Source organism: Salarias fasciatus, chromosome 6, assembly GCF_902148845.1.
Source record: "Salarias fasciatus chromosome 6, fSalaFa1.1, whole genome shotgun sequence".
Lineage (NCBI taxonomy): Eukaryota > Metazoa > Chordata > Actinopteri > Blenniiformes > Blenniidae > Salarias > Salarias fasciatus.
The window spans coordinates 16,351,849-16,364,570 of NC_043750.1; the positions used below are offsets into that span (position 1 = coordinate 16,351,849).

Here is a 12,722-nt window from a genome sequence, read left to right on the forward strand (position 1 = left end):
AAGTAATATTTGTAATTCCAGTTGACCCATATTAAGTCTCTATTATGCACAGATGTTTTTTGACCAACTTCTTGAAAATTATTTTGCTGTTTTCTTGTGCAATATTTTCTGGTAGTTTATTCCATTCTTGCATAGCTCTATACATAACCATTCGTTTAACTGTATTTGTTTTTGATTTAGGTAATGTAAAATTTGGTTTGCTTGGCTCAATAAAAGTGAGCATTAGTGTGTTGTTTGATGGTAGCATGAGGTATTGTTTGAATGATAAAATTACTATCATAAGGGCCTGTCGAGAATGCTCCACCCCCTCTGTACTGAGACCCACGCTCCGCCTCTGCTACTGGCTCTAGGGTGCCAGGTTTGATATCAGGGCTGGAGTTTTGCCATGAATGGCTTACCAGAGCTACTCAACATCACGGTCCAAAAACATATGGTCCTTGATTAGTGGTTTTGTCGCTCTTTATATTTTTATGTATATTTTGGCTGATGTACCAGGTTGAAGATTATATTGATACACTTAAAAATATATATTTATGATAACACATTGAGAACAGGACAACAATATAAATTGCATTTAGTGAATATCACCTTCTAAAACAGTTTTATGAAAACTACAGGAAGAAAAGAGGACAAAATTTTATAAATGCATTCAGTAAAGTTCAGATTCTTACTGTTTCAATCCCTTTTAGTTTGTCAGAGTGCAAAATCTAACGCTTGAACTGATAAAAACCGATTGTTTCGCTGTGTTGTTGGTTGACGCGTCAGGAGCTGACGTCACCTACGTCATTCGCCGCCAGCCAATCAGATCGCTCCGTGAGAAAAGGAACCCGACGGTGTTGTGCGCAGACTCACGCACAGAGGAAGAGCCTGGGTTCACGTCCCTACACAAGATTCAACACCTCTTTAAAAAGGTAACAGATTCCCGTCTCTCTCGGCCCTTTGTTCTCTCCTCAGTGGCCGCACGTGGAGTTAACCTGCCCATCAGTCACCGTCTGCAAGAGTAACGTCAATTCTCTACCGCTTCCCCTTTTCTGGGTTTTACTTTTTCTTGTTATGCTAACCGGCGAAAGCTAGCTAATCCAGCTAACCAGTAGTAGTTAGCCGGCTCCCTCCTCAGGATGCTAACGCAGCTTTTGTCTCATTCTGCTCCTCTGGCAGCGCTGCCACCGCTTTGACCTGTCGATCCACACGAGGAGGCTTAGAAAAGCTTCAGGACACCAAAGAACCGCGAGCGTGGTCACATCCAGCACATGTTTGATATGAATGACAAAGGTGCACTGACTTCACAGCCCGTGTGTCAACCTGGGAAATGTAAGGTGATCGTGGCGTAGATGTTACGCACGTCGCCACGTAAATATCATCCAGCCTTATTGATCCTTTATCGATAACACTGGAGATCACAGCTAATAGTTGTATGTGTGCCTGCAATCAGTTGTTTTCTTTACATTTGAAATATCATTAAAAGGTGACAACGGATCGATATTCATTTCTTTTTCTAAATCAGAAAAAAAACAAAGATTTTTTAAAATCAGAATTTCAAGTTGAATGAATGAAAATCAACTCTGTCATTTGACTTGTTTGTGGTATTTCAAACTGTTGTGCTTGGAGGTTTAATGAAGAAAATCTAAGTCCATGGGTCGGATGTGAAACACAAATATACAATATGTCCATACAATCACACGTATTTAAAGCAGAATATGAACACAAAGGATATCTCTCATTTTAGAGCTCCGATATGTTTCTGAATGAGGTGTATATGGATCCATTTCAATACATTTGCCCCGTAATATGTTTTTTTTGTTATAGAAGTACCATACATGTATTTGTCTTAGCATCATGTATTATGTTAACATATAGTCCCTAAAATTACCAAATATGAACCAGCAGACAGTTTTATCATTTTCACATTTCACTGGAAGTATGATTTCAAATTGTTGAACATCAGGGACAGCGTGTGAGGGTTTCTAAATATTTTTTATTCTTGTACAGGAGAAAACCTTCAGTGGAGGACGGTACCCACTGGCTCTACTTTGTTTACCGGGGTTCACACTGAAGCCAAGCACACACACTAGTCGTGTAGCAGTGACAGTTAACTACATTTTTTGTAATTTGGCCCATTGAAATAGCATACTGGAGAAATTAAGATTCTATCAAAATCTATTTAATAGTAGATATTTCATCATGGAATTTTTTTGCACTAAACAAAGGTGACATTGCTTTGAGATCATTGTGATAAAATTTTACTGGTCTGGCCTTAAGAACAAATCGATCTGCGTACCACCTTTTAGTTATTTGGAGAATAATTGTTTTTCATGTCGCATCATGTTTCTGTGTGTTTCTGTGTGTTTCCAGCTCTTAGGAGCTCATCATCACCAGTAAAGCTGTATAAGCATCGGGTTGACGGGACCGAAGGAAGCGGCACGTCGTACGGGGAGCTGCCTGCTGAAATCGCCATGAGTTACAAACCGATCGCTCCTGCACCCTCTGGCTCCAACCACACCCCGCCAGGTACGCCCAGTTCCCAAGCCGGCCGTCTGTTGTCACTCCCCCGGCGTTGTAGTTTGAAACATTTTGTGCCACAACTGTGGACGACACCCTGACCTGCCTGAATCTGTATTATCCCAGCCAGTGCCAAAGTCACCATGGCAACAAAATTACCACACCATGCCGCCATATTGAGTCAGTGGCATGGGAGTAATCATATTTGATGATTATCGGCTTACAGTAGAGAGGAAATGTTCCAAAAAAACAGACTCATGAATGCTGATAACCTCCCATCAATTTGAATGTTTCAGAAGTAAACTTTATGTTTAGACTACATAGAATCAGTCCATGTTGTGTGATGCGTGTTGCGTTCTGCTTTTCAGGCTCGTCCGTGCCGTCGCCATCCCTCCCCTCGTCGTCCAACTTTAGACCAGCGTTCAGTGACTTCGGCCCGCCCTCCATGGGTTTCGTCCAGGTCAGTCCCTCGCATCCTGCTGACGCTGCTTTGACACACAGTAGTTAAATGTTTATATGCCTCTGTATTTGAAACCACTTCACAGGCAATCATGGTTTCCTGCATAATTATATTTTCGATGTCTGACTTGTCACAAATGGATGTTTTGTTTTCAGCCCAGGACACGGTCACTCCCACAATCCGATTTCAAAACTCGTGAATGTAGGATTATGACAAAGTTCTCATATTTCAGTTTTTATCAGTAGAGGAAAAAAGTATTTAATGGCTTTTTGCCTAAACAAGATTTTCCTTCGGGTTATTTGAACATAGTTCTTGAAGGAACATCTCCTAGTAGTAATGCATGAGGGTAGAATCTCGTATCTTCCTGTGATCCGGACACACATTGTTGAGGACGGCTTCCAGGACCCGCTGTTCTTCACACTGAAGACTGTTTTTAATGAGGCTGCCTGTATGTTTGGAGTGCAGCGTGCCCCGTTGCATGAAAAATGAAGTAGGATTTTAATTCCACAGAAGACTGTATTTCTGGCATGTTTCACAAGGACCTTTCATGTGAGGGTTTATCGTGTTTAGATGCACTGAAGGGTTGATGACAGTTTAGTTATTGGCATTTCAAATGTCACAGCTTCAGTGGTCTTGGTTTTAGATTTCTTTCTCAACTCCAGCATTGTGATTTTCCAGTAGTTACATGACATAATGTTTTTTTGTTGTTTTTTTCTTTCCCCCTCTTCTGCTCGTGCAGCCTGTCAAAGTGTCTCAAGGGTCCACCTACAGCGAGCTGCTTTCCGTCATCGAGGAGATGAGCCGCGAGATCAGGCCAACATACGCTGGGAGCAAGAGCGCCATGGAGAGGTTAAAGAGAGGTATAATTTAACTTGTCAAAAAAAGAAAAAAAAAATAAAAAAAAAATCATTCCTTTCTGTGGAGGCATGTGACAGAAACACCTCAGAGACTCACTGTCCACTCCCTGCTAGCATCATGGAAAATAATTAACTTTTTGTTAACATGAAGCCGATTATCATTTGTCCTTTTCCCGGCCTTTCTCTGTCTCATGCAGGTATCATCCACGCCCGTGCACTGGTCAGAGAGTGTCTGGCAGAGACCGAGAGAAGCGCCCGCACATAACCTTTTGGGAAAAATAAATAAATCCCCTCACCCGTCACTCTTTTCCCATAGCCAACCCCCCCCACACTATTGTTTTACAGATTTTTTTTTTTTTTTTTTTTTTTTTAATCCTCCAACCTTCTGCTTCCTTTGCTGGTTTTTATAGGCGCGCCATGTCTCACCAGGTTTCACCTCAACAGCTTCGTTGGCGACAAACAATGCAAGCAGTTGAGCGTATGCAAAACAGTTTTATACCGATTTTAAAAGAAGGGCGTGTGGAGTTTCAGCACATTTTCAGGTCAATTTGGGGACAGAAACCTTAGTAAACATGGATGGGGACATTTCTATCAGTCTTTGTTAAAAAATAAAAATAAAAAATCAATTGACCAGGGCGTTTTTTTAAAATGTTAATATTCACATGTCACCCATCCTGAAGTGTGTTTTCTTTGAACACTTTGGATACACACCCCCTCCCCCCTTCGCTTTGTTTCCATTATGTTTTGTAGCGTAAACACACTAGATGTGTCTCATTCCCAAGAGTTCTGTACATCTCAAGTCAATTTGTTAGTAAGGAAATTTTGTAAACCAGATTTTTGCAGTTCGGTATGTATATCTTAAATAAATTAAAAAAAAATAAAGTGTGGCCTTTTCTTGGTTACTTAATTTTTTGATCAAGTGATCTGATTCAACCATTTATACATTTGCGAAAATGTTATTGTGGGGCTTTTTGTGTAGAATTTGAAAATCTGTTGAATACTTTTGTTTTCGGAGTGCCTAAAATATAATCTTTATAATTGTTTAAGCAATAAAGAAAAACCTAATTTAAGTCAGTTTTTCAAATTTGCTTCAGACCAAAAATACGTAATTGAACAATAAAACCAATTTTATCTCTTGAATTAGTGAATTAAAAATAAACGACGAAACTGGGAATAAACATTTATTGTCAGTTACATAATTCCAACCTCAGTAACGTCTCACCTCAAACAGGACCGAGCAGCTCGTTCTGAGTGAGGGAGACGCTGGGGTTTTTTTTTTTTTTTTTCGCCGAGTACATCTTGACAACAAAAATAAACATTGGGATTCCTTACATATGTGGAATCGGTACATAGAACAGAGCAAAGATGACACAAATCAATGTTTCTATATCATGATTGTCACAGACAGTTCGGTTTCTCGTCCCACCTGCCCTGTGATAGCAGTGCTGCTGCTGTGACCCGAGTAACTAAAGAGGGGGGGAGGGGGGGAGGGGGTGTCAGGTGGTGCCAGACGTGAGTACATCGATTCTCGTGTGCAAAAATATTTTCTGAAGGTGGGGGGAGGGGTTGAACTGGACTCCACTGTCACTGGTGCTTCACTGACTTTTACAATGTGATTAAAAAAAAAAAAAAACCCTGCAACAAGCTGGTCTCTGCTGTCAAAACTGCACAACAATGTTATTTAATCAGATTAAGATAAAAAAGTCTCCATTTAGTAAATCTTGTGAGAACTCTTACAGAGGTTAGCGATCTGAAAGACGCTCAGGACAGGGTGGGAATGGAAAAGCTTCTGAATGAAAAAAAAAAAAAAAAATCTTTCAATTAAAGATGACGATCCACTGATTTAGTTCTGCTGGGTTTTAACTGTTCCACTGATTCTATCAGCAAGTTCATCTTTTTAAGTCTTAAATTACAAATGAGGTGGAAGCTGGTGGCTTGAGCTGACGGTGTGTACCACAGAGAGCAGGATGGGATGTTTGGCTTGGGTTTATGGACAAAAGTGAAACACGGGGAGCGTCCAGAGCTGCTCTGCCGTGTTGAGATTCATAGTCCTCCTTTAGTGTCCGATCCTCTGAGGAGCTCAGCCCTGTGGAGAGACAGAGGACGGGAGATGTGAACTCTTAAGACAGCGGTCCGGTGGTAATCTGTCCGTGCGGATTAGAGGAGCGGACTGACTGTGGTGGCGGTGGCTGGCGGCGCACTGTATCCAAACAGGCCCTTGTAGCGTCCCTTTTCTTCCCTCTCCTTGGAGCGGATCTTCTCCTCCATGGCCCTCAGCTCTTTGGCCACCGACGGCCCCAGGGAGGGGTCCAGATCCAGAACTTTAGCGAAGTCTGCTCGCGCCTCGGTCTCGTTCCACACTGCAGCGTGAGCCTTGGCGCGCTTGTAGAAGGCCTTCACATTGTCTGAGGGGAAGGTGGAGAAGGAAGTGGGGACTGCATGAATATAAACACAGACTTCCTGAAAACAGCATGAAATATCAACCCTACTTAGAGTTAAATGATGGGATTATTCTTCCTGCAATAGGAGGAAGATAAGAACCTTCTGCTGTGGCTTAAATCCACATGAATGGAAGACTAGCGCCACCAACTGTTTATCTTGAGGCACTCGTGGTTTAATGTTGATTTCTTTATATTCCTGAACAGCGATGAATAAGATCAATGACTGAGCTGTGAAGCCAAATATGAGCAACAGTTGTTAAATATAGTCACAGTGGCATAAAGCAAACACAAAGCTTTATTACACAGCAATTAAAGACCAATTTCAAACTTAATGACTGTGAAGGGAGCATAACTCATGATAATCTAGTCGAACTATAAGGGGTCAAACAATTAACTTTTACCCTCCAACCCAGTCACAGTCGATAACCGCAATATCTGGTCTGTTTCTATGTTGGAAAAAAAGCTATTAATATCCTAACTCCTGTGGTATCAGTGTCTAATCACACATCTGTAACTTGAGCTCCTCGGTTCGGTCAGAAATATTGAAAAACTGATCATGAAAGTTGAGGATATCTTGAGGAAAAGGGGCAGAAGTGTAATTGAAACTAGAAAATCTAAATAAATCCTGCCTATGCATAAGTGAAAAGGTTAATGAGACGACTGGTTTTCAGTGTAAATAAAGACTAAATTAAAAGTTTGTCTTTTTTAAAGTTATCTTTTGTTTCCATTATGCTGACAAAAGGCAACAATAATTACTAAAGGTATCCAATTATATTTACAATTACCAACCAGGCATCATCAACTTAACAGCAAGTGATCGCAGTGTAATTACAGTGTCGCATGCAACCAAATTAAACAAAACTAGGGGTGGGATACAAAAAGAACTTTCTTCTTCCAACTTTTTCAAGCACAAATGTATAGATTTATTGTTTCTACTTAAGCACACTACCATGCATTGTATTGATTGCTTGAAATAAATAAACTAACACAATAAACTATGAAGGCAGGGTCCATCCTTAAACTTCAGAGAAAAGTTTAACACCAATCCAAATGCAATAAAGCAGCAAAGAAAACACAATATGCATAATAAAACACAGATCTGCAAGCTTGTATTTGGACCTGCATGGATTGAATTCCTTCTCAAAGAAGTTATTCAATAAGGATAAATTAGAAAAATACTGGCATGAATGTGACTGTGCGATACTGAATGAAAGGGCGTTTATCTGTATGTTACCGTGCTTTTAATTTCTCCTCTGCTGCATCTACATCACGTCCCTATCTTTAAAAAGTCCTGAGGCCATGACCTCTGACAAAGCAGCAACAGTGAAGCCTTACTCTCGTATTTGAAGATCAAGGCGGAGCAGTGTTCGATCACTTCGTAGTACTGGCCCTGGAGCAACAGGCACTGGCAGTAGTTGAGGAGCAGTGGTGTGATCATACTGTCCAACTTCACCCACGCTTCGTCTCCAGGATGCTCCTGAACACAGGAAACCACCGCCACAGAGCAGAGTCAGAAACACCAACGACTGCACAGCAAAGCCAGGAATCTCTATTACCAGAACTAAACCATTCAACAGAAATCTCATTCTTCTCATTGTGATGATTAACTATCTCCAAACCTTCATCTGTAGATTTTTCAAACAGGCAATGCCATTGTAGTATTTCTCTGTGGCCTCTTTGATTTGTCCTTGTTTGAAGAGCTTGTTTCCCTCCTCGTGGATTTGAGGCACGAGATCAAGTTTCTCCTTATCTGTCATGGCCCACACATCCAGCTGGAACGATCCGGGAGGAAGAACCTGAACACACCCGGCGGAGACGGGATGAGCCTCGGCTTCGGCCAAACAGCAGCAGTTTGTCACATGTTCTCTCCGCAAAAGCTGGAATTCTCTTATGAGAATACGCATTACTCATACAGGGAGTGAGCTGTGCTTCTCACATAGCAACAGCAGACTTTTGCAATTTACAGAAGAAATTATGAAAAAGAAAAAACCTTTTATATGAAAATCTGCTTTAGCTGAATACCAAAGATGTAACTGAATGAAAATAAAATTATGAAATAATGTTTGATGCAAAACCATAAAAGTATTGCACACTATAAAAACCTCTCAGATTTCTAATTAAAAATCTCTACCTAGTATAACAACAATTTCTATTTAATTCCTGCCTCACAGGATGGGCAAGAATAGGCTCTTGTCCGGTCTTTTTGTGAATTTGAATAATGTGAAATATACTTGTTATTGTTTTGTAAAACAAAATAAACGGAAAAGAATTGACTTTATAGAGACAAGAGAGACATGAAGGAGCTCGTATGGATACACCAGAGCTAAAATAACTCCCTGAATCAAATCATGTTAAATGCATGACAGTGCTGTAAAACTTGGATGTGTTGTAAAGCTTGGATGTGATCATTTCTGCCTTTTGTGTATATTTTGAATTTAAAATTGATAAAAAAAAATCTGAGGAAAAAAAATATTGGCATTGCATTCATGTCACTCCAAGTCAAACAATATTTGTTTATCTTAGACTATGACAGAAGATTTTTCTGCATCAATTTCTTTCATGTAGGTTCATTTTCTTAAGAATATTATTACTTGAATAACATAAAAAAAACAAACTGACAAATGACAATAAAATGTGGCTTCCTCCCCATTTGCTCACCTCCAGCAGTTCGATGGTGAAAACAAGAGGCTGTGGATTAGCTTGAAGGTGATCGAGGTCTTTGTGCCCCAGAGAGTGGTGAGAGTGGATCTGAGCAATGCCACAACAGTGCCGCTGACCTTCTAGAGGGTCCTTACCAGCACTTATGTTTCTGAGGGACTGGGACACGAGTGGATACAGGGCTGTGTGCTGAGGATTGGAGTGGAAAAAAAATACAAAACAATCAGCACTGAGGACAAATGAGGACAGCTATCTTGTCAAAGTCTGCATTTCCGGTCTACCAACCTTGGCATCACAAGTATAATCTGAAATTTCGCCTTGTCTCATAGTGGTCACCACTCTTTCCCACACAGCTAGTTTGAATTTCTTGCCCATGATGAGCTCCATGGGTTTGCTGCGGCCCCCCATGGTCCTGGAGTCGTCCAGCACAGTGCCATCACAGAGGCTGGTGCGGTAATGAAAGACCACCTGTGCAGTAGAAAGAGGCAAGAGGTCAACAAGCATCGATGATACTGATACTGAAGAAGCTGATTGTTCGGTAAACAAAGCAATGGAGAAAATCTGCACATCTCTGACAGGCCGAAGGAGATTTCGCACTACAATATATCCTGCCCAATCAAAACAAAGGAAAATGATTGACGTTGCATTGAGACCAATCAGCCTCCAGCTGTGGCTGCCATCCTGTCCCGCCCCTTCCCATCAGTGAGAAAAATAGGGTAGCTTTTTTACCCCTGCGCAGATAAACTACCCTGTCTCACCCAATTCAATAACATATCGAAACAAGGCAAACAATCTAAACGAGTATTTTAGCGACGTCTAAGCGGAGGTGAATTGTTTTTAAGGGAATTGTGACGGAGTGCAACGCGCTAGCACAGTTAAACTACTGATAGCATTAGCTAACGTGTCTCGTCATTTCACTTCATCTGATTCCAGGCGCTGGATTTACAGTAGTTTACCGCCGAGAATATATTTCCGATTACCTTGGTTCCATTGGGGAAAGTCGACAACTCTCCTTTACCGGGGCTGACCAGCTTCTTTCTTATTCCTTCTTCGAGCAGCTTGCGTGCCTCTTCCTCCATCCTTGACCGACTCCGTGTTCACGGAAAATACCGAAGTCTGCCGAAGCTCGTCGGGGTTTGACGTCACGTGAAGTCGCATTTCAGCAACAACTTTTTTTAATGTTAACTAACACAGAGATGGCATAACTACGTATATTCTTCTTCTTCTTCTTCTTCTTCTTCTTCTTCTTCTTCTTCTTCTTCTTCTTCTTCTTCTTCTTCTTCTTCTTCTTCTTCTTCTTCTTCTTATTATTATTATTATTATTAAATTTCATTATTGTTATTATTGTTATTATTATTATTATCATTATTATTATTATTATTATCGGTACATTCAATTCAGTTCAATTCAAAACTTTATTAAGGACATACAGAGTAGTCCATAGAGATTAATTAAAAGAGAAAAATATGCTAAAAGAATACAAGAAAAAAAAGTATTAACACCATATTATACATATAAACAGGATCGCCAATGTTTCCACATTACAGACGTGAACCTCATAGAGATATAAAGTGATACCAGGGCTTGGATTATACAGTTTGACAGTTCTGTGACTCTGCATATAAAAGAGTAAATGCAACATTGAATTACAGCTGCACAGGCTCTCACACCACAATTGACAAACATTTCACTTGCACTAGAGTGTCTTGGGACTCTCATTATTATTCTCATAGAGTCATTGTAGGCGACAGTCAGTTTTTGCAGACTCCTCTTCTTGTACCTGCGCCAGAGATGTGCAGTGTACAAAGGAGAGCAGAATGACCTGAAGAGGGCAACTTTAACACTGGCTGAGCACATGTGGAATTTACGTGCCACCATGTTTGCCTGTCCATACAGTTTACACTGCTGTCTATACATGTCTCTGTCATCTGTGAGTTCATTTGTGATATAATGGCCAAGATATTTTATTTCTGCAGTGACTTCAAGAATGCAACCACTTAAAAAGAAATCAGGAAAAGCAGTCTCTGATTCTCTTTAGTTGTTACAATCATCACGTAACTTTTCTTAGAGTTGTACATAATATCATATTCTATTCCATATTGCGAGCATATATTCAGAAGCCTCTGTAGGCCAGCACTATATGGGCACATATATAACATAATACATATACATAACATAACATCCTCGAAACTGTCTTCATACTGGAGATACAGAAGTTGACGTTTGATTTCCTAAAATCAAAGATAATAGCCATTTCTTTCTGTTTCTGTTTCTAATGGATGAATCAAACATCTCATACCAACAAAACAAGAACAATGAAAAGGGCCTTTTTTATTTAAAGGATCCACATTTTTTCCCTACCTTTGAAGTATCAGTGTAAAAATAGGCAATGGCCTCTTTAATTGGCCCTTGAAATGAATAAATAACAGATTGACACAAGTACATTATCTGGATTTCATGTGTAGGTGTGTGTTTTGTTTGCTTGTTTTCTTTTAAGTTAATGATTTACACATAAATCTAGAAAGCTCAATGCAAAAAGTGACCAGACGAACATTGTTGCTGCAACTGGGCTCAAAACTGAATGATCCTCAAAACTGATGTCATGCCTCAGTGAAAAACATATCTTTTTTTTTTCCAAGCATTGGAGCTGCTATTACATTGAGAACAACAATAACCTGAAGGCTGAATCAGCCCAAATTGTGTGCTTTATTAAACAGAAAAATGTTTGAGAGGAGCCTGATAGCTCTGCCTCATGTTCAAATAAATTCAATTCAACTTTATTTATGAAGTGCCAAGTACAACATAGTCAATTTCTAGGCGCTTGTACAGAGCAAACCCAACAGATCCACATGAGCAAGCATAAGACTGTGGAGAGGAAAAACACCTTTTAAATGGAGGAAACCTTTGGAGAACCAGGCTCACAGGCGGCAGCTTTCTGATATTTCAGTTGAGGTGAAGGGACAGAAAGAGAAAACTCATGAACCTCGAGTAAGCACTTCTCTGAGAACCAAGTGTTCTGCTGGAGTAATATGTGACTAACAGCTCTGTAAGATGTGATGGAGCCTGGTTAAGATCTTCATTAAAAAAATACTATTCTGGGTTTAACAGGAAGCCAGTGAGGAGAAGCATGGCCGAGCCCTACCAGACGGGAGGAGTTAGAAGAGTTTGTGTGTGGGATGTGAGGGGTCTGCAGAGATGTTGCCTGCCTGATTCCTGGCCCTGGACAGGTACAGGTCTTGGCTGGAGGGTAGGTCAGCTCCTATTATTCTTTCTGCAGACCGGACTGTCCTTTGCAGCCTCTGCCGGTCCTGTTTGGTGGCCGATCCAAGCTAGACAGTGACGGAGCTGCACAGGACAGACTCGTTAGATGGTTTCTGTCTCAGGTGTTTTGGGCCAAATATAATAACTTCTGTTTTATCTGAGTTCAGAAGCAGAAAATTAGAAAGTTAGAGGATCGCCGATGTCACAGTCATTTAACTACAGACACCAATGAACAACCAATAGAAATGCTCCAAAAAAATAGTTTGCAGATTTCCATGTAGGTAGAATGTTGGCACATGTTCAGATCCTTGGTTAGTTTTAGGTTAAATGTGTGTAAGCCAACACAATTCCTCCCTGTATAGCTCATACATCTCAACCATTAAAACACATAAGGTTAATAAGTGATTCTCTGAAGCTGCCTTTCTCACTGAATAGCATACCAAAGAAGTCTTTCATTAAATCTCCATGCGGTAAACTGAAAGCATCTGTCTGATAAACATGTTACCTTAATTATCTATTGGGGTTGTTATCAGTGTAATAAAGAAG

General features: G+C 40.4%; 2 protein-coding genes across 2 annotated transcripts; one reads left to right on the top strand and one right to left on the bottom strand.

Annotated features, from left to right (window-relative positions):
- Window positions 1-813: 813 nt before the first annotated feature.
- On the top strand, window positions 814-4,099 carry cdk2ap2 (cyclin dependent kinase 2 associated protein 2). Its single transcript, XM_030093189.1, has 5 exons — window positions 814-911; window positions 2,353-2,508; window positions 2,868-2,959; window positions 3,699-3,819; window positions 4,014-4,099. The coding sequence occupies exons 2-5, from the start codon at window positions 2,454-2,456 to the stop codon at window positions 4,079-4,081; spliced, it is 336 nt and encodes a 111-aa protein (XP_029949049.1). The 5' UTR covers window positions 814-911; window positions 2,353-2,453; the 3' UTR covers window positions 4,082-4,099.
- An 885-nt stretch (window positions 4,100-4,984) lies between these two features.
- aip (aryl hydrocarbon receptor interacting protein) lies at window positions 4,985-10,026 on the bottom strand. Its single transcript, XM_030093187.1, has 7 exons — window positions 9,896-10,026; window positions 9,201-9,383; window positions 8,916-9,104; window positions 7,877-8,053; window positions 7,593-7,734; window positions 5,992-6,221; window positions 4,985-5,902 (listed from the first exon to the last, which is right to left on the bottom strand). The coding sequence occupies exons 1-7, from the start codon at window positions 9,992-9,994 to the stop codon at window positions 5,897-5,899; spliced, it is 1,026 nt and encodes a 341-aa protein (XP_029949047.1). The 5' UTR covers window positions 9,995-10,026; the 3' UTR covers window positions 4,985-5,896.
- Window positions 10,027-12,722: the final 2,696 nt, after the last annotated feature.

Bases quoted from the DNA above. Each gene is read 5' to 3' on its own strand.
- aip (XM_030093187.1), bottom strand. From the start codon at position 9,994: ATGGAGGAAGAGGCACGCAAGCTGCTCGAAGAAGGAATAAGAAAGAAG. The intron at 9,105-9,200 runs GTTGGTAGACCG...TCCAATCCTCAG, and splicing joins ATTATACTTGTGATGCCAAG to CACACAGCCCTGTATCCACT. The intron at 6,222-7,592 runs GTAAGGCTTCAC...CCTTCCCCTCAG, and splicing joins CTTGATCTTCAAATACGAGA to ACAATGTGAAGGCCTTCTAC.
- cdk2ap2 (XM_030093189.1), top strand. From the start codon at position 2,454: ATGAGTTACAAACCGATCGCTCCTGCACCCTCTGGCTCCAACCACACC. The intron at 2,509-2,867 runs GTACGCCCAGTT...TCTGCTTTTCAG, and splicing joins CTCCAACCACACCCCGCCAG to GCTCGTCCGTGCCGTCGCCA. The intron at 3,820-4,013 runs GTATAATTTAAC...TGTCTCATGCAG, and splicing joins CATGGAGAGGTTAAAGAGAG to GTATCATCCACGCCCGTGCA.